This window comes from Phyllobates terribilis, unplaced genomic scaffold (genome assembly GCF_046119375.1).
Source record: "Phyllobates terribilis strain yellow unplaced genomic scaffold, ASM4611937v1 Scaffold_3__8_contigs__length_932513732, whole genome shotgun sequence".
Lineage (NCBI taxonomy): Eukaryota > Metazoa > Chordata > Amphibia > Anura > Dendrobatidae > Phyllobates > Phyllobates terribilis.
Genome location: NW_027362763.1, coordinates 466,028,029 through 466,049,023, shown reverse-complemented (window position 1 = coordinate 466,049,023; position 20,995 = coordinate 466,028,029). Strand labels below are relative to the sequence as shown.

General features: G+C 45.3%; 1 protein-coding gene across 2 annotated transcripts in view; it reads left to right on the top strand.

The window, feature by feature from the left end:
• PDSS2 (decaprenyl diphosphate synthase subunit 2) overlaps nt 1-10,895 on the top strand; it is a 301,951-nt gene extending 291,056 nt beyond the window's left edge. The window contains exons 9-10 of one of the 2 annotated variants that reach the window (XM_073675797.1): nt 2,088-2,255; nt 2,391-2,630. In XM_073675797.1, the coding sequence (XP_073531898.1) occupies nt 2,088-2,255; nt 2,391-2,615 (393 nt within the window). In that variant the 3' untranslated portion in view covers nt 2,616-2,630. Of the gene's footprint in view, nt 1-2,087; nt 2,256-2,390; nt 2,631-8,971 lie in introns of those variants that run through there. The other variant, XM_073675798.1, reaches the window with a different exon arrangement.
• Nucleotides 10,896-20,995: the final 10,100 nt, after the last annotated feature.

The window sequence follows — 20,995 nt, the reverse complement described above, 5'->3', positions numbered from 1 at the left end:
GGGGTGGAAAATAGGAAACAAAATATTTTTTGTAAGATGGGGTCTGTCTTATAGTTTGATTAGGTATCTTACCTGGGCTCTGGTGGAGCAGGAGGCAGGGTCCTTCAGGAAACCGGCCCGGCGGAAGTGGAGGAATGCTGTGGACCCTGGATACATGAAGCCGGTGCTCCAGCAGCTGTGAGTTGCGGTGATGGTGGAGCAGGATTGCAGGTCCCTCCGTTCCCTGCCTCAGGAACCCGGCGGCAGCAGAAGAGGTGAGATGCTGGTGTCTGGCTGGGGCCTGTGGACCTGCCTGGGGCCTGGACCTGTGAGCAGCATCCGGCAGAGGAGCCGGGGCCTGTGCCGGGCTGTGAGCGGTGTCCGGCGATGCGGCAGAGCAGCATGTGTGGCTTCCGGTGGCTGCGGCCATCTTCCTGAGGCTGTGATCTACAGGAAAATGGCCGCCGGAGCTCCAGGTCGGCGCATGCACCGGCTCAGGCGGCCATTTTCCTGTGGATCACGGCCTCATGAAGATGGCCGCGGCCACCGGAAGCCGCACACGCTGCTCTGCTGCACTGCCAGACACCGCTCACAGCCCGGCAGAGGCCCCGGCTCCTCTGCCTCACCGCCGGACGCCACTCACAGCCCGGCACAGGCCCCGGCTCCTCTGCTTCACCAGCCACTCCAGCACAGGTACAGGCCCTGGCTCCAGCCGCATCTCACCTCTGCCGCCGCCGGAGGACCCTGCGATCCCCGCTCCACCACCACCGGTAAAGTAACGTTCGGACCATAAGACGCACCCCCCATTTTTCTTCCAAATTTTGGGGGAAAAAAGTGCGTCTTATGGTCCGAAAAATATGGTAGTAGAATCCTCCCAATCATCGTCATCATCCGATGAGGAAGGGAGATCGTGTTTCCCTATTCAGGATATAGACTCTCTAGTAAAATCTGTTCGTTCTACTATGGGTATAACAGATCCCAGGGAGCCGAAATCGGCTCAGGAGTTAATGTTTGGCCTGTCTCAGAAAAAGCGCAGGTCCTTTCCAGTCATTGATGCAATAAAGGATCTTGTGTGACAGGAGTGGGAGAAACAGGATACCCACGGGTTCCTTCCCTCATCATCAAAACGTAAATACCCCTTTGTTGACACCCAGTTGTCTGAATGGAGCAAGGTCCCAAGAGTCGATGCGGCTGTTGTTTCTTCCTCTAAAAGAAATGTATTACCCTTATAGGACGGAGGTCTCCTTAATGACCCATCAGACCTAAAAGCGGAAACGTTACTAAAGCGAGCCTGGGAGTCATCTTCAGGTGTTTTTAAACTGGCAATAGCCAGTACCTGTATTGCAAGATCTATGCTGGTATGGATTGATCAACTGGAGGATCAAATTAAAATAGGAACACCTAGAGATAGACTGTTAGCCTCTGTTCCTCAGCTCCATAGTGGTGCGGCCTATCTAGCGGATGCGTCAGTTGATTTGCTTAGATTAGCAGCCAGAACTGCTGGCTTATCTAACGCATCGGGCTTTATGGTTAAAAGAATGGAAGGGGGATGCACACTCTAGATCTAAATTGTGCGCCATTCCGTGCCAGGGAAGGTCTTCAGGAAACTGTCGTTCGCACGGAGAAAGCCAGACTCCAGATGGGAGCACACCAAGCAGAAGCAGAAAGGTGCCTACTTCAGTGGTTCCTCCTCGACAAAATGAAAGCACAAGTATCATTAATCCAAACCCCCGGTTGGTGGTAGATTAAAATATTTTTATGATAAATGGACTCAAATCACATCTAGTAGATGGATTCTCGACCTAATTTCATCCAGGTTGAAACTGGATTTTCAGAGAATCCCTAGGTATTCCTTTCTTCAAACTATCTAACCCTGTCGTGCAATGCGCTTTAAAGGCAGAGATTAGAGGTTTATTAAAGAAAAAAGTTCTGGTAGAGGTTCCTGGGGGCCAGGAGGGGAGAGGGATTTATTCCCCTCTATTCCTGGTACACAAGCCTGATGGTTCCTTTAGGACTATTATTAACTTACGGAAATTGAACTTCTTCCTTAGATCCCAAACTTTTACATTGGATTCCATAAAGTCTACTATTCGGTTTCTGTTTCCCAGGTGTTTCTTGGCCGTACTGGATCTAAAGGATGCATATTATCATCTTCCTATTCATCAAGACCACCAACAGTTTCTAAGGGTTGCAGTGCATCTGGACGACCAGGTCAGGCACTTCCAGTTCACCGCAATGCCGTTTGGTCTGTCCAAAGCTCACGTATCTTCACAAAGGTGATTGCAGAAGTAATGGCCCATTTGCGGGAAAGGGATACTCTGGATATCCCATATGTAGATGACTTCCTAGTAGTGGGGAAGTCTGCAGCTCAATGTGCTTCCCGATTAAACCATATTATATCGTCCTTACAGGATCTGGGTTGGATCATAAACCTGAAAAAATCAAGACTGTCTCCATCAACATTGCAGAGTTTTCTGGGTCTCCACCTAGACTCAATGACTCAGCACTGTTTTCTGCCAGAAGAAAAACTGCTAAATATTATAAGCAAGAGACGACATGTCCCTGATGGGATCCCTGACCTCTTGTATCCCGGCAGTCCAATGGGCACAATTTCGCTCCAGGGATCTACAATATGAGGTTCTCAAGGCGAGTGAAATCTTGCAGGGACATCTGGAAGGGAAGATGCGTCTGTCAGCCTCTTCAGTAGATTCTCTATGTTGGTGGCTAGATCCAGCTCATTTGTCCAAGAGGTCCCATGGGTCATAACACTGGACAACATAGTGACAACGGATGCCAGCTTCTTGGGGTGGGGGGCCTATATAGGCGATCACATAGCCCAGAGACGATGGACAACAAGTGATGCAATCGGTTCCTCAAATCTGAAACAGTTAAAGGCCGTGAAATATGCCCTCTTCAGATTTCTGCCCATCCTTCGGAATTCTCATGTACAAATACACACCGACAATACCACATTAGTTGCCTATCTGAATCACCAGGGAGGTACATGGTCATCTTCTCTAATGTCCACGGCGGAAAATATTTTCGTACTGGCAGAAAAACATCTCCTCTCCCTCTCAGCCCTGCACATCAGGGGGATAGACAATATCAGAGCGGATTACCTCAGTCGCCATTCTCTACACCAAGGGGAGTGGGCCCTGAACAAACCGATTGTTCAGCAAATAGTTTGGTTATGGGGGGTTCCGGACATAGACCTCTTTTCAACCAGAAGCAACAGGCAAGTCAGACGGTTTGCTTCACTACGGCCATCACTACTGAGAGAGGGCAGATCCCCTCTCTCAGTGGGTGCTGTCATGGTCTCCGTAAAATACGATTACCTTTAAGTAATCACGGATTTCTCTCTGCTTCTAATGTAAATCACAATTATCCATATTGGAGAATAGAAACGTTCTATGAATTTAACATTTGTAAAGTATTCGACAGAGCAACAAAATGCCACTGTGCTCAATGCTACAGTGACCAAAATCTCTTTCCAGAAATGTAGTGTTTAACCCCTTAACGACCGCCGAGTGTAAATAAATGTCGGCGCATGCTGGGCTTTGTGCAGCGCCGACGTTTCTCTACGGTCAGCTTTCTTGCAGCACTCGTGCCCCCAGAGTCCTGCAAGCGCTAGGATTCCAGTGCAAAGCGATAGCTTTGACCGGTGACATCATCAGGACCTGATTGTCTCAGGTCCTGATGATCTAACCCTGTGTTATCTACTAGATGCTGTGATCAATAGCGATCGCTGCATTTAGAAGTTTGTAAAAGGGAGTGGGCTCCCTCTCTCACCCCTCTGGCGACTTCATTTTGGGGGAGCTGAGGATTGTCATTGCAGCCAGAGATCAAATGATGACCTCCAGGTCTGCCACTTGCGGTGGCCTGTTAGACTCCGCCAGTAGCAAGATCTAACAGGCATTCTGTCAGTGTACAACTGACAGTTCTCATGTATTGTAATGCATGAGGCCAGCAATCATAGAAATAAAAGTTATAGTCCCATACACAGACTAGGTAAAAAAAAAAGTACAAACCTTTTTAAACTATTTGAAAAAAGAAATCACAAAATAAATAAAAATGAAAAAAATATTAAACCAATAAATAAGTATATTTATGTAAAAACAAAAAAAAGTACACATATATGGTATCGCTACGTCCCGGACAACCCGATCTATCAAACTGTCACACTAGTTAACCCCTTCAGTGAACTCCGTAAAAAAAAAAAAACATGGCAAAAAAAATATGCTTTTTCATCATATCGCCAAACAAAAAGTTGAATAAAAAGCGATCAAAATGACAAATGTAAAAAAAACTGGCATCACTGAAAATCTTGTCCCGCAAAAAACAAGCCGCCATACAGCTCCGTCAGCGGAGAGAAATAAAACAGTTATACCTCTCAGAATAGAAAGATGCAAAAATAATTGTTTTTTCTATAAAAATAGTAATTACTGTTTTGTTTTTTGTTCATTCTGTCTCCCAAAATTCTGATTAGAAAGTAATCAAAAAAGATTATGTGCCCGCAATTGGTGCCAATAAAAACGTCAACTCATCCCTATAAAAACAAGCCCTCACATGATTCTTTCCGCAGAAATATAGAAAAATTATAACTCTCAAAATATGGTGATGCAAAACCTTTTTTTGTGATAGCAGCCAAACATAAAAGAAAATATAAATCTAATATCGCTGCAGTCGCACCGAATCGGAGAATAAAGTTGTGTAATCACTTATACTGTACGAAGAACAGCGTAAAAAATTCCTTACTTGCTGTTGATTTGTTCTTTCTGCTTTCAAAAGATCGCAGTAAGGTTCGGCTCTTATTTATGTTGCACTCTACACTGAGCGCCGACACCAGGATTTCCGTGTAAATCTCATGATTCAGACGGAACCCCCGATGGGAAACTTGCTATAATGAGGTAGATGGAGTCACTTTCAACTCCATCTCGCCTATGATCCGGCAGTGTTCAACGTTCTAAGCGTGCATAAAAGTGCGGTCGGCCACAGTTTTGTGCACCTCTGAAAAGGAGACCGCTGAACAGAGACCAGACGGAGTCCAGAGTAACTCTGCTGCCTCATTATAGTGAATGTATCCATCTGGGGTTTCATCTGAATCATGTCATTCGGAGATTAAGATGGAAACCCCGATGTAAGTGCTCAGCGTAGAGCACAGGATAAATGTGATCCCAAACGTTATGTAAAATGTTCCCAATAAAAGTTTCAACTCAATCCACAAAAAAAGTCCCCACTCAGGTCCATCATCTGTCAATGGAAATATAGGGGGTTTCCACTTACTGGTAGCATAAAGGCTCTGGAAAAGTGCTATGGCTCCCTTCCCCCCAAAAAATAAAATCTAGCAAATTATGCACTCCCAAATCCAAATGCTCATCTTCCTATTGAGCCCCACAGTATGTCTAAACCACAGTTAGCATCCACATGTTTGGCATTTCTGTAGCGATGAGAGCCCACTTAATTTATGGGTTGCGTGTCTCCAGAAGTAAGAGCTGGGCACAATATACGAGCACTACAATGGCAGGTTTGCAATTTTCACTAAGCAACATCCATTCCTGATGATTTATGGAAAACACCCATGGAGTCAAAATCGTCACTACCCCTGTGGATAAATTCCCAGAGGGGTGCAATTTCCAAAATGGGGTCACTTGAGGGGGGATTTTGCTCTTGTGGCACTTAGGGGCTCTGCATATGTAGTCCGCAAAGTATTCTATGAAAGAGTCAAATAGCGCTCCTTTCCTCCCGAGTCTTGCCATGTGGCTAAGCAGTACTGTATATCCACATATGTTGTATTGCCACGTTCAGATGAAATTGTGTGACAAATTTTGGTGCCACTTTTACCCATTTCCCCTTGTGAGAATGCAAAATCTGGGGCTAAAACATTTTTTGTGGTAAAAATGTAATTATTTTACTTCACTGCCCAATGGTATAAAATTCTGTGACAAACCTATGGTATCAATATGATCACTGCACCCCTAGATGAATTAATTGAGAGTTGCAGTTTGTGAAATGGGGTCACTTAAGGGGCGTTCTGCTGTTCTGGGACTTCAGGGGCTCTGCCAATGTGACATGGCACCCACAAACCATAACAGCAAAATCTGCACTCCAATATGACACTCCTTCCCTTCTGAGCTTTGCACTGTGTCTCAAAAGTAGTTTTCAACTAATTATGGGGTATTGGCGTACTCAGGAAAAATTGCGTAACAAATTGTACTATTCGCTTTCTTCTATTACCCTTTTTGAAAATTACAAACCTGGGGCCAAAGCAACATTTTAGTGGAAAAATGGTAATTTTTCATATACTCAGCTCAACATTATACAATTCTGTGAATCACCTGAGTGTTAAAAATACTCACTGCTACTCTAGATGAATTCATTGAGATCTGTAGTTACCAAAATGGGGTCACTCCTGGGGGTTTCTGCTGTTTTGGCACGTCAGGGGCTCTTCAAATGTGACTTGGCACCCGCAACCTATTCCAGCCAAAATGGCGTCCCTTCTGAGCCCTACCATGTGCCTAAATAGTAGGTTTCCACCACATATTGGGTATCTGTGTACTCAGGAGAAGTTGCACAACAAATTATATGGTCCATTTTCTCCTGTTACCCTTTTAAAAATGCAAAATTTGGGGCTAATGTAACATTTTGTGGGAAAAAGTAAAATTTTCATTTTTTTGCTTCCATATTGCTATAATTTATGTGAAGCACCTGAAGAGTTAATAAACTTATTGAATGTGGTTTTGAGCACATTGAGGGGCAGTTTTTAGAATGGGGTCGCTTTTGAGTATTTTCTGTCATATAGGCCCCTTAAAGTCACTTCAAATGTGAAGTGGCCCCTAAAAAAATTGGTTTTGTAAATTTTGTTGGAAAAATGAGAAATTGCTGATAAACTTTTAACCCTTCTAACTTCCTAACAAAAAAATTATGTTTAAAAAATTATGCTGATGCAGAGTAGATGTGGGAAATGTTATTTATTACTACACTGTGTTCCAAATTATGCAAATAATATTTTCTCAGATTTTCCCAAATTACCTATATGAATTGCAGTCATTGTAATTTTCCAGTCAAATAACTATTCGAGTACAATTGAAAGGTTTTTGTGCAAACTGCCTATGATAACAGTATATTTTTAAAAAAATAAAAAACTCAAACTGCACTCAAAATGCATGTTCCAAATTATTATGCACAGCAGAGTTTTCAACCTTTTCATTTTAATAAAGACCAAAAAAATGGTCATTTTTGAAATTATAAGCATTAGCAGGTTATTACAAACTGAAATCAAACAGTTTCCAACTCAAAACTTTATTCTAGGTGATGTTACATTTGCACATAGGACCCCTTGTTCGAAAGTCTCATGCTGCACATAACACATCTGCATCTCTGGCTGCTATGGGCATAAAAGGGGACAAACTTATGGTGTGGCACCCATGCTCCCCTGACCTCAACCCCATTGAGAACCTCTGGAGCATCATCAAAAGGAGTGTCTATGATGGCGGGAGGCAGTTCACATCTAAGCAACAGCTGTGGGAGGGTATTCTGTCCTCATGCAAAACAATTGCAGCAGAAACCATCCAAAACCTGACAAATTCAATGGACGAGAGAGTTCAGAAGCTCCTTTCGAACAAGCGGTCCTATGTGCAAATGTAACATCACCTAGAATAAAGTTTTGAGTTGAAAACTGTTTGATTTCAGTTTGTAATAACCTGCTAATGCTTATAATTTCAAAAATGACCATTTTTTTGTTCTTTATTAAAATGAAAAGGTTGAAAACTCTGCTGTGCATAATAATTTGGAACATGCATTTTGAGTGCAGTTTGAGTTTTTTATTTTTTTTAAAATATACTGTTATCATAGGCAGTTTGTACAAAAACCTTTCAATTGTACTCTAATAGTTATTTGACTGGAAAATTACAATGACTGCAATTCATATAGGTAATTTGGGAAAATCTGAGAAAATATTATTTGCATAATAATTTGGAACACAGTGTATTTTGTGTGATATAATGATCTGGTTTAAGGGCGTAAAAATTCAATGTTTGAAATGTTCAAAATTTTTGCCAAAATTCCGATATTTTCACAAGTGTAACACAAAAATATCGACCTAAAATTACCAGTAAGTGTAAGTGCCCGCGATCAGGAATAGCAGCGTTTTGGACGCAGCTCGTCTGCGCTGTGTCCAAAACGCTGCATTCTACAGTACAAGCACAGTGGCTGGGATTTATAGAAATCCCATACCCACTGTGCTTCTATATGAGGCTGCGTAAACTCACCCGCCGTGCGGCTTTACGAGCCGCAGCATGTCAATTTTGACTGATTGACTGTGGATCCGCATGTACTAACAAAACAAGTGCAGCATTAGAATGCAGCGTTATGGACGCAGCGAAAATACGCTGCGTCCAAAGTGCTGATGGTTCCTGATCGTGGGGATGTACCCTAACATGAAGTGCAATGTGTCAAGAAAAAGCATTCTCAGAATCACTGTGATATGTTGAAGCGTTCCAGAGTTATTACCACATAAAGGAACACTGGTCAGAATTGTAAAATTTAGCCTGGTCAGAAAGGTGAAAACAGGCTCGTGAAAAAGTTGATGCAGGGTGTTGTATCGGGAGCGGCCTCATTTTTACATGATGATGACCTGTAGAGGTGTACACCATCACTCATGGGAAGGATATTCCTATGAAGTCACATTTTCAGCTTTCTTCTGGAGATATCTGAATACCGTACAACTATTGACAGGAAAGAAAAGCGCCTTAGAAAGGTAGCGATTTTAACTTTGCATCTTCCAGACTGACAAGACATAACGTCCCCCATCACTTAACTAAACAAAAAAAGCTGTCTCACGTTCATTCTGCGCGATGCGATTTATAGCGGCGGTGGCACTTCTCTTTGTTAAGAACAATAGGGTGAGATTCTTATTTGTCATGTCATAATAACAATATTCTGTGCCATGTGGCAGTGTGCCGTGCATTTCATGTGTGCCTGTGCTTTCTGACAGTTGCAAGAGGCAATCAAGGCTGGCAAAGGTGTGACTGCAGCGATTGACCTGTGCCGTTACCATGGAAACAAAGCTCTGGAGAACCTACACTGCTTCCCTCCCTCAAAGGCCAGATCTGCCTTAGAGAACATCGTATATGCTGTGACCAGATTTCCATGACATTGTCTGCAGATGATTCCTGCTGCTTGCTTTTATTTTCTATTTTCATTTCTTTTTGCATTCATAACCTTGATTATTCAGCAAATTATGAGGTGGTCACCATCGGACTGGTTTTCCTTCCTTTTCTCATTCATTACATTGAGCAGTTGATGTACAGCCCATTTTTTATCTTGTTTGGATTGCTTCTGATAAAAATAGAATAAGAGGGGAAAAAAAAGGTCAAATCATTTTCTCTTGTCATGCCAGAAGCACACTTGAGGCTGAACTAGTAGAAATAATTAATGAGGTTTGCTGCTGTGACCTCAGCAAATGGCCAGGAAATAAGTTCTTATTGATTGGACATAGCCGGGGATGGCGCCAGCGCGGTGGCCTGTGGTTTTCCTGCTCCTGGGAGGACAGAAGGGGTGGGATTCTGCAGGTGTCAATAGGAAATACCATGCAGTGTATGCCCACACCAAGGACACTCCTCATTAGCATGTCATGTGAAACAGCACGGGCCCTGAACTCTCTACAGCGCTGCTAATTCAGATTAAAGGTGTCCGCCAATTCTAATCTTCTTTAAGAAAAAAAAAGAAGCCTTTTCCAGTCTATGTCTTATAAAATGTGCTGCTAGTTAATAATAATGTCTAATAAAAAGAATAAAATATATGCAATCATTTAAAGGGAATCTGTCACCAGGGTTTTGATACCACTTTTGAGAGCAGTATTATATAGAGGCAGAGACCCTGATTCCAGTGATGTATCACTTACTTTACTGCTTACAGCTTTAATAAATCACAGTTTTATCTGCTGCAGATCTACCAGTTCTGTGAATGCGGAGCTCTATATATCACCACCCATACCATTGATTGACAGCTGTGTACACTGCGTATAGGCAGAAAGCGGCCAACAGTGGTGAAAGTGGGGTTTTCCAGAGCTCATGAATGTGGAGGACTACATAGCTGCAGATTTACAAACCCACTAGTGATGATATCCTGCTTATAAAACAGTGATTTTCTAAAAACAAAAGACTACAGCAAGTAGCCCAATAAGTGACACATCACTGGAATTAGAGTCTCTGGGTCCAATTCATGATGCTTATACTCGAGAATTCTGTCATAAAATTCTTTGAAAAGTTGCAAAATTTTGGTGCAACTCGAGGCTGTGCTAAGATTTTGAGACTTTTGGTGTTCTCACGCCATTTTTGCGCAACTACGACAATGTGGGTGGAGTTGGGGCAAGACGGCTGCTCGTCAAATTCTATTCATGACAAGCGGCATCATTCCTTACGCCACAAATCTTACTCCAGTCCCCAACGGATGTGCACTCTTAATGTGTTTCTTAATGAATTAGACGCGGCTGACTCCCAGCATGACTCCTCATCAAGACTAGTGTGAAACGTGTCTGTCTTGATGAAGCTGGGCCTTTGTCTCTGTATTATGTTGCTCTCAGATTAGGTGGCCAAAACCTTCTAACAGATTCCCTTTAAGTGGCCAAAAGGTTTCAACATTGCCTAGATGCTATACTTGTCCGGTTTGCAACGGATGCATTTCAGGTACTGTTATTGCACAACTCTTCTTCAAAATGTTTACCAGAACTTCTGAAATGGAAATATTATTTTTTACATTTTATTTATTTTTTTTAAATTGTCATTGTATTTCTAGCACTGGATGTGATCAATCGGAACATAACATGTCATGTGTGCATATTCTTTTCTAATTTCACCCTTGTCAGTGTCATCGGAGGAAAATATATAATTTATATAATAAATTGACCTGTGTTTTTAGTTTTTGTTTTCTTTCATTCTTTTCACTGACATCTGTAAAATAATTCATTTTTTACCTGAAATATATCATTCCATTGGATGTTATAATAAATTATGTTTTTACAAATACAAACCATATAGGATTACCAGCTGGAGCGCAGTTTGTATACAATGAATGGATTTCCTCTGCTATGTGCGGTTATCCAGTATCTGAATGGATTTCTTTCCTAACCTTAGTTTGTCAGATGAAACAACTCTGAAAACTTCAGTGACAGAATATAAGGTAATCACAAGCCTGGAACTGGAGCCTGTCTCTGTTTTGTTCATTGGAGATGATTTTTGTGGTTTGCATGCATGCAACGTGAGAACATCGTTGACAAGAAGGCTGAGTTTACACAAATGATCTAGATTGAGACTCAGCTACCTTTCTTCCTTCTGTGGTGTAATTACAGCCCAATCCGGAGACAGCTAGCACAGCAAACAGATTTCATTACATCGCTCACTTAGACACTTGAAGTAAAGTTATTTCAGTTAAGTTATCCTTTATCTGTCTCACCTAGCCGGAAAATATGTCAGAAAGTTATCGCAGAAGAGCTTGTTGCGTTATTCTGAGCAGGAAGAACATTTTGTTTTATTCTTTTTTTAAGCCTTTAGACAAATGTGCAGCTCTTTTTCTTTTAGAGAAACTGGTGCTCATTCCATTCTGCAACACGCAACTTTTTTTTTCCATTCATCAAAATAGTTGAAACAGCTGCCAATGTTATAAAATAACAAAAGTAGTAATTCTCAATTTACCAATCCTCTGACACTTTGTGCCATTGTTTGCTGGTCCTTGTTGATTGGGTTGTAGGGATCCCTTGGTGTGCCAATCACTGGCTATATCAATGACGTGTCAACACCACTGAGGCCACAGCTGCAGCCAATTATTGGCTGCAGCGGTCACAGGTTCTGTCAACAAAGTCATCTTTAGAGCCTCGTGAACAGAGACCGGTGGGAAAACGGGCATAATAAGGTGAGTATCTCACCCTTCATTATATTACACCAGTGACAACTTTTTGTAAAAAGATTTAGAAGGTTGGATGACCCCCTTTAATTATCATTATACCTTGAAGATTGATGCAGTTTTAGGATGCACTTTCATGTGGCAGATTTGTTGCATAGATTTCTTAATTATTTCCATTCCAGTTAGGTTGTTATTATATAAGCAATATTGATTTCTGCTAGCCCCGTTCAGATGAATGGGTTTATCACAGAATTTCTACAATAAATTTGCTGCATGTGAATATAACCTTACTCTGATGGAAGCGTTTTGTTTATTTCATTTTTAATTTCCATTGGACATGTTGGGATTTCTTGGTGCCAGATGAAATTAGCAACAAATAATAGAGAACTTAATCAGCCAAGTTTTTGAACAAACTAGAAAAGTTAATAAAATTTCAAATATTCAATAGAAGGGATAATAATAATTTTATTTATTTAGCGCCAACATGTCCTGCAGCATTTTACAATTAAGTGGGGACATGTACACACAGTTAATCCAAAGTAACACATTCAACAGTTACAGTAGGTGTGAGGGCCCTTCTTGCAAGCTTATAATCTATATGGAAATAGGGGGCGACACAATAGGTCAAAAAATGCTTTTCATGTATGGTCCAATCATCATTAAAAAAAATGCATTTCAAATAAGCTACATAATCCAGTTCATCAGCCAGTATCTTTCTAAGTACAATTACCAAGTACTATCGGATGTACGGAAGATGTGGATAAATTGGAGCGCATAAGAAAATGTGAGGGTTAGGTATTACTCAGATCGTCTGAGGTAGTGCATTCCAGAAAACTGGAGCAGCACGAGAGAAGTCTTGGACACGAAGGTGTTAGGTTCGGATTATGGAGAATGTTAGTCTTAGATCAGTTGCAGAATGGAGAGCACGGAAAGGGTGATAGATAGAGATGAGGGGATGTAGGGGCGGTGCTGAACTGTGGAGATATTTGTGGGTGAAAGAGATAAATTTGTATTTTATTCTGTAGCGAATGGGTAACCAGTGTAATGACTGGCGTAAGGTGGATGCAACAGTGAAGCGGCTGGACAGAAATACGACCCTGGCTGCCGCATTCAGGATGGATTACAGAGGAAAAAGTTTGGTAAGAGGGAGACATCGGTAGATCGTTGCAGTTGTCCAAACAAGGATGAATAAGAACAACAGAGTTTTTGCAATTTCAAAGGTGAGAAAGCGTCATATTCTGGAAATGTTTTTAAGATGTTGGTAATATGAGCAAGTGAATGATGGGATGTAGGGAATAAAGGAAAGTTCTGTCAAATATGACTCGATGTGGTGTACTTAATTTTGTGCACTATTTGTCCTACTGGGGGTCTCTATTTTGGAGAAATAGGACAGAAACTAAGAGCAAGGATGAGATCTTATCGCCACACGATTACAGACAAGAAAAACCATCAACTTGTAGCTAAACACTTCTGCGGTCCAGGACACAACATAAACAATATGAATGTTGTTATATTAAAAGACAACTTCAAATCACAAAAACACAAAGGGGTCTGTGAACAAAAATGTATGTCAGTCTGTGATACCCTCCACACAGGACTAAATCTATCACAAGCATTTTTGTCTTTCTACAAAATCTGAGGAATCTGCTCCAGATACAGTGAGGCCATCAGGTATGGGACAATAAAACTTTCACACCACTTATCTAAGCTAAGGAACAATTCATTCTCTGAGCTCAGTTTGTTTCTTTTTTAAACATCCCTTTATTATGTCATGTCTCTGCTCTTTTTTCTATATATTTGTGTTTCTTCAGATACTTTGTTATACCATGCCTGATGAAGAGACCTAAGTAGTCTCAAAAGCTTACTTTGTAACATCACTTATTTTTGTTGGCCATTTAAAGGAATCATAACTAGTGTTGAGCCACCCCCGTAGTGTTCGAGTTCGGTTCGATTCGATTCGTTGAACACCCGTATGTTCGCCGAACTGTTCGTCGAACACCTTCGAACACCGTTAAAACCAATGGCAGGCAAGCAAAAACACACAGAAACACATAGAAAACACATAGAAAACACTTCAAAGGTGTCCAAAAGCTGACAAACTGCTCAGAAGACACAACTAACACATGGAAAAGTGACAAGTACATATAGTCATGCGGAAAGAAAAGAGGTGGAGGAGTAAAAGGAGGGGGAGACACAGATATAGGCATGTCATGCCCTTCTAAAATCAAGAAAGGCTGGAGTAAAAATCTAAAATCAGCCTACCAACACCCAGACGTCGTGACAAGAAAATTAAAAAAAGAAATATCTTTAGGTAGAATGGCGGTTCCATTCAGAACACTTTCCTTGCAAGACGTAGTGGTATCCCCGTTGTGAGTTGTGCCAAAAACTGAACCCAATACATTCGGACTAATCCACCATTTGTCATATCCAAGGGGCAGGTCAGTAAACGACAACATCGACGCGGAACCAAGTACAGTAGTATATACTGTACATCCTTTGACAAGGCAATCAGGTGGATCAAGAAGTTGGGAAGGGTCACCCTAATGGCCAAAAAAACAGACATTGATGCGGCATTCCGGTTACTTACTACCTGTGCCTCCGAATAGTGTCCACCTATTGGGCTGCTTCTGGGAAGGAGCATACTATATAGATCACTGTTTGCCCATGGGGTGCTCCAGATCCTGCTCACTATTTGAGGTGTTTAGTTGCTTCCTCGAATGGGTTGTAATGGACGTTTCTAAGGGGGCACATATTATCCATTACCTCGACAACTTCTTATGCCTGGGCCCAAAAGATTCGCCACAGTGTGAATACACGCAGTAGTCCATCTGTGAGAAGGGAGAGCGGACACCACAGAGCCGAGGGGTTAGATGGAGAACGGAAGAAGGAAAGAGGGCGAGGGAGGTAAGGGAGTACAGTGGAAGGCCGACCTGAGCTTCCCCATGTTCCTGCTGGGCGGGGAACAGCCCTGGGAAGAAAAGCCGCTTGTGCATCCCTTTGAGGTTACGGGCGCGAGCGGGCAGAAGGACTACGCTGGAGTGCGAATCCGACACAGCCAGTCCGTTCCTGCCCGTGCGACCTCCGTGTCGCCGGGTTTGTGCCAGAGCCGCGGTGGACCCTGACGGCCAGCCCCCTTCTCCCAATACTGGTGCCTGTCCGCTGGTGGGTAGAGCCCCCCCGCGGTGGGGGGGGAGTAACATCTGCAGAAGAAAGACCATCTTCCAGCCAAACTAAGATGTCTACTTCTTTTCGTGGACAATGTGATACGATCCCTTTCATACGGACACGCCCATCGGTACAAATTCCAGATGAGGCACAAAAACAGCAAGTGCTTCAACGGATATCAAGTGCTCCTTCAAGTGGGCTCTCCTCAACTTCAACATCACAAATACTCCAGTCCTCAGAGGTGTCACCCCAATCGCACTTGCTTCCTCACAGCTCCCAAGTCTCCAGCTGCCCGTCTGAGTATGGGGTAACACAGATGGTTGAGTCTGCACAGCTGTTTACTCATACTATAGCCTGGGAAACGGAGGTCTGCTCCAGAGCTTCTGTTAATCCAGACGAGGAAATGATCTGCACTGATGCCCAGAATCTTTATGAGTCGGATCCAGGACCAGATGAAGAAGGTTCTGAGCATAATGTAGACCCTCTTTCCCAAACTGTAACTCCTGTTGGTGGAGACAATGATGAAGATGATGATGAGACTCAAATACCTGATTGGAGCGACAACTTGACTTTTAGGTCAGGGCAGGAAGAGGTTGGCTCTGAGGACGACGGGTGTGAGAACACACAGGGTGATGATGACGAGGTTGGAGATCCCACTTATTGTCAACCCACAGTCAGCCAGTCGATGAGGTCAGTAGAGGAGGTGGAGGAGGATGTGACTAGCCCAGGGGATGGGGATGACTCGGTACCCGGGCCTTTGCCTGGCCTTTGGGATGTCGCGGTGGTCGGCTCCCGGGCCCGTACCCTGGGGTCACTCTTTAAAAGGGTGGATAATTGTTAATTTTATAAGAGTTCGTGACGCCACCTGTGGTATCTGGTGAGAAGCACCAGCGCTGCAGCAGTCCACTGAGGCCGGTGATAAGGCAGCTCGATGGTATAGCTCCCCACAGGTGGAGCTAGGCCTCAGGGCAGCGTATGCAGGGGGAATGCAGGACAGGCGAGACCCAGCTGGGTCAGAGCAAGAACGGGAACGGACACGGTAGTCACTTCAGTACCTTTTTCTGGTGGAAATTCAGGCACATCCCGGAGCACTGTAGGGTGAAGGGTGCATATCAGGATCCTCCCCAATGAGCGGGTGTAGGGCCTCCTGTTTCTTGCCTCTGCGTAGTAAGTTTCTGACCTGCCTGGAGCTAGGCCTAACTTTGTCTCTGTTCTGCGCTGGCTGACCTTGTGGTAGGGCCTTGTCTTGGAGTTGACGCTCCCAGTATGCGGGGCCTAAGCGTCTCCTGGCTCTGTTACGTATCAGCACCTTAGAGATCCTGGGACTTGTAGTTCTCCAGGGATTCCGGTTATGCCTTACTGGGTCATAGAGATCCCGGTAAGCTCGGATCCGGTGTCCGGTAAATGCTTCGGGGTGAGCTGGTTAAGCTCCTCTGCCCCCTATGTACTAACTCTCCACTCGCCTTTGGCCTACTCGGGCCCTCACTAGGCTATACACACTAACGGCAGCTTGCCGCGCTTCACCGATCTTATGGCGCCGGCACACCTTAAGCTCTAACTGGGCTCCCTGAATCTAGCTAGCAGGAGCCTCGTGCTCCACTGCTGAACTATTAACTGAGTTCTCTAGACTAGACTGAGCTCCACTGCAGACTGACCTCTCTTAGGCTTCTCTACTGCAGGAACTCTTCAAAGGAACTGAACTGCCTAGCTCCACCTTCCCTATTTATATCCCTAACGGTCTCCCTCTGCTGGTCTGAGGTGGAAGGTGGAGATGTGTGAATGTTTATGGGGGCCTCTTGTGGAGGATTCCATCAATGCACTCTTCTAGGATCTATGATACCAAGCGCAGCTGGGCGTCACAGATGCTATTGACGACGAGGTTAGGTTGCGCCTTCCTGGACAGAGACGGAGTACTGGAAGCACGTCAACAACTGCATCCTCAACCACAACTCTGCCTCTGACCACAAGTCATGGTGGCTCTTCAGGTCGCATGGGCTCTAAGCCTTGCATAGCCTGGGCATTTTTTCAGATCGATAAGGATGACCCAACTCGTGTTATCTGTAATATTTGTCACCAAAAGCTAAGTAGAGGCCAAAAAATCCATAGTTTGAGTACTTCATGCATGAACCGTCACATGGATATGAAGCATAAGTTGCAGTGGGAAGCTCACTGTGCTACAATGCGGCCTAGCGGGCCGGGCTAACCACCGTCTGCCCCATCTTGTGCATCCACGGCCTCTTCATCCTCTGTGACTGGGGGGACAGCAGTCACACATGTTTTTGGACGCAGACCTGCCACCTCTTTACCCACAACAGCCAGTGTGATTGGAAGGTCATCATTTCATTTGGAAGTGGAAACACCAGCTGGTGTTGAGCACTCTCCGACATCGAGAGCACCACCTTTGGATCAAGGCAACCTAACTTTTCCGCCTGCATCTTCCTCACAGACCGGCAGTTTGCCGGGGACACCCTACTCAACCCCGTCTAAGCACAACAGCCAGCCCTCGGTCCCTCAGATGTGTACAAGTAAAAGACCATTTCCTCCTAGCCATGACAAAGCTAAGAGGTTGAATTTCACCATCTGCAAGCTCTTGGCTACAGAAATGCTGCCTTTCCGCCTGGTGGACACAGAGGATTTTCGAGACCTTATGTCCGTCGCAGTGCCCCAGTACCAGATGCCCAGTCGGCACTACTTCTCAAAGAAAGGTGTGCCTGTGCTACACCAGCATGTCGCACACAACATCACCGCTTCTTTGAGAAATCTGTGTGTGACAGGGTGCATTTCACCACAGACACTTGGACGAGTAGGCATGGACAGGGGCGTTACATGTCGCTGACTGGGCACTGGGTAACTATGGTGACAGCAGGACAAGGGGCTGCTGTCCAAGTCTTGCCGTCCCCACGAGTTGTGCGTCAATCCTCTTTATCTAGAAGTTCCTCCACTGCTTCTGCCTCCTCAACCTCCTCTCGGTCCTCCACCTGCACCCAAAGCCTGTCTGGTAATGCCACCCGCTTTCTAACTGCGCAGAAGGAATCCTGCACACCTCCTTACTATGCTGGCAGCAGGGCTCAACGGCATCAGGCGGTGTTTACTTTGAAATGTCTGGGAATTGTGAGTCACACAGCTGAGGAGTTGTGGTCAGCTCTGGAGACCCAGTTTCATGAATGGTAGTCTCCACTGGACCTGAAACCAGGGAAGGCCGTGTGCGACAATGCTGCAAACCTGGGTGCGGCCCTTCGCCTGGGCAATGTCACACACGTGCCTTGTATGGCTCACGTGTTGAACCTGGTTGTCCAGCAATTTTTAGCCCACTATCCCGGACTAGATGGCCTTCTGCTGAGGGCACGGTCTCTGTGTGCTCACTTCCGTCGTTCGCATCCCGCAGCTCAACGACTTACATCTCTACAGAAGTTGTTAGGCCTGCCAGTTCACCGGCTGAAATGCGATGTGCCGACACAGTGGAATTCAACTCTGCACATGTTGCAGCGACTGTGGCAGCACCGACAAGCCCTGGTGCAATACATTCTGACGTATAGCCTGGGCCAACGAGATCGAGTGGTGGGGCAAATCACGCTGCAGGAGTGGTCTCAGATCAGGGACCTATGAAGTTGACGCGCCCCCTGGGCCGTGGGGTACCCGGATCCGGGCCGGTAGACGCTGGGGGTTGTAGTCACTGTGGCGGTGACCCGGTCCGTGACCCAGGGAGGTCTATCCAAGGGTAATTTGTATATATGGGTTTTATAATGTCCGACTACGCCACCTGTGGAGTGCGGCCAAAGGGGCCGCCACTGCGGAACAGTCCTCTGAAGCTGGTGGTTTTGCAGCAATGGTATTATTACTCCCCACAGGAAGAGTGTAGCTTCAGGGCTGTGTGGGTGGATGATGGTGGTTGTAGTGCAAGGAGTCAGTAATGAACACAGAGTCCATGTGATGTAGTCCCAAGATCTTTACTCACAGTTGTTGCAGTCCAGATTACTGGTACCAGAGCAATCTCCCCCGTCGTGCAGTGCGTACTCAGTGAGGGGCTCAGTCCACCCCCAGATAGCTCCGGAGTACTTAGCAGGACCCCCTTCTGTGTGTCCTTTCTCTGGTCTTCTCCCTGCACCTCACACCCAGTGACACTTCTATCCGGTATCCTCGGGCCTTGGCGGGCGATGTGTGTTCCGTCCCCTGGGTCCTATGTGGCTACCTTCTTAGTGAGACTGGTGTGGACTTTGGCCTGCAGTACATGAAATGCTGCAGCCTCCGGTTTCTAGTTGAGCCTTGCTGTTTCTCCGCTAGTTGAGGGACCGGTTCCCCTTATCTGGCCTGACCCCTCTACCTCCTGGTAGCAGCGGGCGTACGGGTGGCCTTCTGCACGGCCCCTACCCCTAGGGTCCCTTCGGTTCCTGGAGCCTTCCTGCTCCCACTCCTCTCTTCTCTCCTTCAGTCCTGGGCCTCCCAGGCTAGGCTCGCCTCCGGAGCAGAGCTCATGCAGAGCCTCTACTCCTGTCACTTCTCCTCTTCTGACTGGCTTGCTCTTTCTAAGATGGCTTCCTATTTATACTCTCCCTGTCATGTGCTCCCCTAAGCTGCTTTCTCCACCCACACCCACTACATAGGACCCTCCCGCCAGCTAGGGACCTGGGACTGTGCTCTCCCTTAGGAGCAATCTCGCCCTACCCCCACTGCGGATATGTGTTGGATGCAGGTGTTAGGGTCCCGAGCCATACTCCTTCCTTACCTGAGGGTGAGATACCACACCTCTGGGTGAGATGCAGTACCTCTGTGGCGACTGAACCTTCAGGGGCGCCAGACACCCTTCTGCACAGTTTTGAAATGGCGACGAAGATGTTTAGTGCTGACGATGCCATTATCAGCATGACTATTCCGGTGATTTACATGCTGGAGCACACGTTAAACAGAATTCAAAGTCAGGTGGTGGGACAAGAGGAGGTGGAGGAAGTAGAGGAGGAGTCGTATGCGGAAGGGATAACATCTCCAAGGTCCAGGCGGTCGGCAGCACCAAGGCGGCAGGCATGGGAGAGTGGGGGAGAGGGATTAACCAGGGCGCATGGTAGCAGCCAAACTGTTGAGGAAGGTGCAGGAGCCGAGGAAGAAGTGGAGGACGAACTGGCGATGGGCATGTAAGACTCATCAGATGAGGGAGACCTTGATCACATTTCTGTTGTGTGAGGTTGGGGGGAGAGGGCAGAGGAAAGAAGCATGATTCTTACCTCGCTACCAACACAACAAGGACTTGGTCCTCCTGGATGCGCAAGACACATGATTGCCTTCTTGCTGCACTACCTGCAGCATGACCCTTGGATTGTCAGAATTCGAAATAATCCCGACTACTGGGATGCCACACTCTTAGATCCCTGGTACAAAAGTAAATTTGCCGAAATAATTCCTGCCATAGAAAGGGATTCACGCATGCAGGAGTATCAGCAGAGGCTGTTGCAGAATCTTACATGTGCTTTTCCACAAAACACCAGTGGTGCAGGTAGTGAATCTCACAGTTCTAACTTGCAAACCGTGGGACTGTCGAGTCTTCATCACTCAAACCGTAACAGTAACACAGTATTTGCTGGTAACAGAAATTTTGTGGAATCGTTTCGCCACTTTTTTAGACCATCCTTTGCAAGGCCACAGGAGACAAGAAGTCTGACACATAGTCAACGCCTAGAGAGGATGGTACAGGAGTATCTCCAAGTGAACATCGGAGCCATGACTGTGTCACTGGACCCTTGTTCATTTTGGGATTCCAATCTGGAAAAATGTCCGGAGCTCGCCACTCACGCCTTGGAGATCTTGTCATGCCCTGCAGCCAGCGTTCTCTCTGAATGTGTGTTCAGCGCTGCTGGTGATGTGCTGACAGATAAGCGCACGCAGCTGTCCACTGAGAATGTAGACAGACTCGCGTTCATAAAGATGAACAAATCATGGATGCGCAAGGACTTTTCTACCCCTG